The sequence below is a fragment of the Nothoprocta perdicaria genome, unplaced genomic scaffold, assembly GCF_003342845.1.
Source record: "Nothoprocta perdicaria isolate Ctin4 unplaced genomic scaffold, notPer1 scaffold_626, whole genome shotgun sequence".
In the NCBI taxonomy this organism is placed as follows: domain Eukaryota; kingdom Metazoa; phylum Chordata; class Aves; order Tinamiformes; family Tinamidae; genus Nothoprocta; species Nothoprocta perdicaria.
Genome location: NW_020455895.1, coordinates 17,998 through 20,973, shown reverse-complemented (window position 1 = coordinate 20,973; position 2,976 = coordinate 17,998). Strand labels below are relative to the sequence as shown.

Sequence of the window (2,976 nt, the reverse complement as noted above, 5' to 3'; positions counted from 1 at the left end):
TGGGGCCGGGCACCTTGTAGAAGTTGAAGACGAGGTCGAGCTCGCAGACGTTGTGGAAATACTCGTTGAGCACCTGGGGGGATGAGGGGGTCGGGGGGGATCCCACCGGGATCCCACCGGGATCCGGCGTCTCCCACAGGATCCCGGTGTCCCCGTGGGATCCCCGCCGGGGCCACCAAGGAGCCTCCGCTGAGATCCAAGGCAGCGATTCCCGGCTCCGGGGCGGGATCCCCGGCTCCGGGGCGGGATCCCCGGCTCCGGGGCGGGATTCCCGGCTCCGGGGCGGGATCCCCGGCTCCGGGGCGGGATTCCCGGCTCCGGGGCGGGATCCCGGCGGGATCCGCAGGGATCTCACCTCCACGAAGTTGTGGATGGCCTCCAGGTAGGCCAGGTTGTTGTCGGTGACGTCCACGCAGATGCAGAAGTAGAGGCCGGCGTAGCGGCGATAGATGATCTTGAAGTTGCGGAACTGGGGGGACAGCGCGGGCCGCGTTGGGGACCCCGGGGACACGCGGGGCCGGGGCGACCCCGGGAGGGCCACGGGGGAGGTTTCAGGGGGCAAAATTGGCTGCTTTTTGGGGGCCAAACGGCAGCCGYGCCCGGGGAAAACGGCGGTTTTTGGGATCAAGCGAAACCACTTTGGGGGGAAAGCCGCGGGTTTTGGGCCAGGCAGAGATGCTTTGGGGGCAAAACTGCTGCTTTTGGCTCCAGTGGAGCCACTTTGTGGGGACAGAGCTGCAGTTTGGGGGTCAAAACCAGGCACCCTGGGGCCAAACACGGCTGCTTTGGGGCCAAAAGTGCAGCTTTGGGGCCCAAAGTGCAGCTTTGGGGCCAAAACTGGAGTTTTTGGCTCCAGCAGAGCCTCTCTGGGGGACAAAACCGCAGCTTTGGGGCCAAAACCAGCCACTTTGTGGCCCAAAGCGGCCGCTTTGGGAGGCAAAATGCGCATTTGGGGGGCAAAAGCAGCCGCTTAGGGGCCAAAAGCGGCCGCTTTGAGGGTCAAAATGCCCATTTGGGGCCCAAACGAGCCGCTTTGGGGGCGAAAGCGGCCACTTTGGGGCCCCAGGAGCCTCCAGACGCCCCGTTTTGGGGCCAAGCCCCCCCCRTTTGCCGGGATTCCCGGCGTTCCCGGCGCTCCGTCACCTCCACGAAGTTGGTGTGCTTGGCGTCGCGCACCGTCACCACGGCGTGCACCTCCTCGATCAGCTTCTGCTTCTCGTCATCGTCGAACTGCATGTACCACTTGGCCAGGCGCGTCTTGCCCGCCCGGTTCTGGATCAGGATGAAGCGGATCTGCCCCCAAAACGGTGGGAAAAAAACRAAATAAAACGTTTTTGGGGGGTAAAACGCATTTTGGGGGTATTTGAAGCCTTCTCGTGGGTTTTGCTTCCTTTTTTTAGTTTTTTTTGGGTTTTTTTTTTTCTGCTTTCTCGGGGCTGCCTCTTCTCTGGTGGTTTGGGGAGGAGAAGGGGCTCCCGGAGGACCCAAAAAGGGGAAAACTGTCCCCAAAAGGCAGCTCTGGGGAGGGGCTGCCCCCTCCCGCACATCATGGGGACCCCAAATGTCCCACAAGGGGGTCCCATGAGGGAGCCCCCCCTCCAATTCAATCACCCCCCCCCCTTCCATAGGGGCTCTATATGGGGGTGCCCCCCCGGGGGCAATATAGGGACAATCTATGGGGATGTGGGGGGGGCGGGGCTGCCCCCTACATGACACCCAATGTCCCCCCCCCATAGGGACCCCCAAACGAGCTGCCCCCCCGCCAAAAGGGGACACCCATAAGACCCTATGGGGAGGGGGTCCTATGCCGCAAGCCCCCCCCCCAACCCCACAACGAGCCCCCCAATGTCCCCCCTATAACGGGCCCCATAAGGGGGACCCCAAGAGCTGCTGCCCCCCTCCCGCCTCACCATGGCGGCCCTGTCACTGCGCGGCGCCCCCCGCCCGCAGCGCTGCCGCCACCGCACCGGATATCCGCTCCCCAGCGCGCGGGCACGCCGGGACTTGTAGTTCTCGGCAGGGTTACCGTTTACCCCGCCCGACAGCCCGCGCGCGAGGCATGCCGGGATTGTATTCGCCCACCTCTAGAGAGGCACTTCCGCCTCGGCTGCTCCCGGCGCCCACCGCGGTGCTTACCCGCCCTTCCCAGCAGCTTGTACTGCCCCGCAGAGCATGCCGGGATGTATTCCCCCTCCGCTCCCCACTTCCGCCTCGGCTGCTCTCGAGTTCCCTTCGGAATCGGGGGCGGGGGGGGCGGTTCCCGATGGGATTGAAGCGCCTGGAAGGGCCGCATCCCAGGGCCACGATGGGATCCCAGAGCCCTGATGAGGTCAAATGGAATCTGGGATCAGTTTAGATACAGACGGCTAGGAAATCTTGGGAAGGCTCCACATTCCTGGCTGGGATCTGGTGGGAGTGGAGCTCTCAGAAGGGTTCAGGGATCTGAGATCCTGGGTGGGCCCCAAATGGATCTGAGCTCCTGGGTGGGAGTTCAGCTCATGGACTTGATGGGATCCAATAGGATCCAAGCTCCCAGAAGGCAAGTGAGCTCGTGGATCTGATGGGATCTAAGCTTCCGGGTGCGATCAAACTCCTGGAAGGGATCTGAGCTCCTGAAAGAGATCAAGCTCATGGCTGGGCAGAGCTATGATCCAAGCTCAGGGATGGGAGCAGCATCCAGGGCTGATTCCAGCTCCTGGAGGAGAGGGGTGTCAGGGATTCCACGATTCCAGGGATCCAAGGACCCCTCTGCAATGTCCCTCCCCGCAATGCCCCCCCCTTCCCCCCACGATGTCCCCTCGTGCCTTGACCCCCTCCCTGTRAGGAGCGCGCGCCAGGAGGGGGCGTGGCCTCGGTGTCAAGGGGCGTGGCCGCGCCGGGCGTGCGCACTCCCCCCGCCCTTCCGTTTGCTCCTCCTGCCTTTCCCTCCCCCGCCCTTCCCTGCAAGTGCGTGGCCCCGCCCCTCTGCACATGCGC

General features: G+C 64.0%; 1 protein-coding gene across 1 annotated transcript in view; it reads right to left on the bottom strand.

Moving 5' to 3' along the window:
- AP2S1 (adaptor related protein complex 2 subunit sigma 1) overlaps nt 1-1,969 on the bottom strand; it is a 3,346-nt gene extending 1,377 nt beyond the window's left edge. The window contains exons 1-4 of the mRNA XM_026049890.1: nt 1,911-1,969; nt 1,144-1,293; nt 356-469; nt 14-73 (exon numbers count right to left, since the gene is read on the bottom strand). Coding sequence (XP_025905675.1) covers nt 14-73; nt 356-469; nt 1,144-1,293; nt 1,911-1,913 — 327 coding nt within the window. The 5' untranslated portion in view covers nt 1,914-1,969. The remainder of the gene's footprint in view (nt 1-13; nt 74-355; nt 470-1,143; nt 1,294-1,910) is intronic.
- Between the last annotated feature and the right edge of the window lie 1,007 nt (nt 1,970-2,976).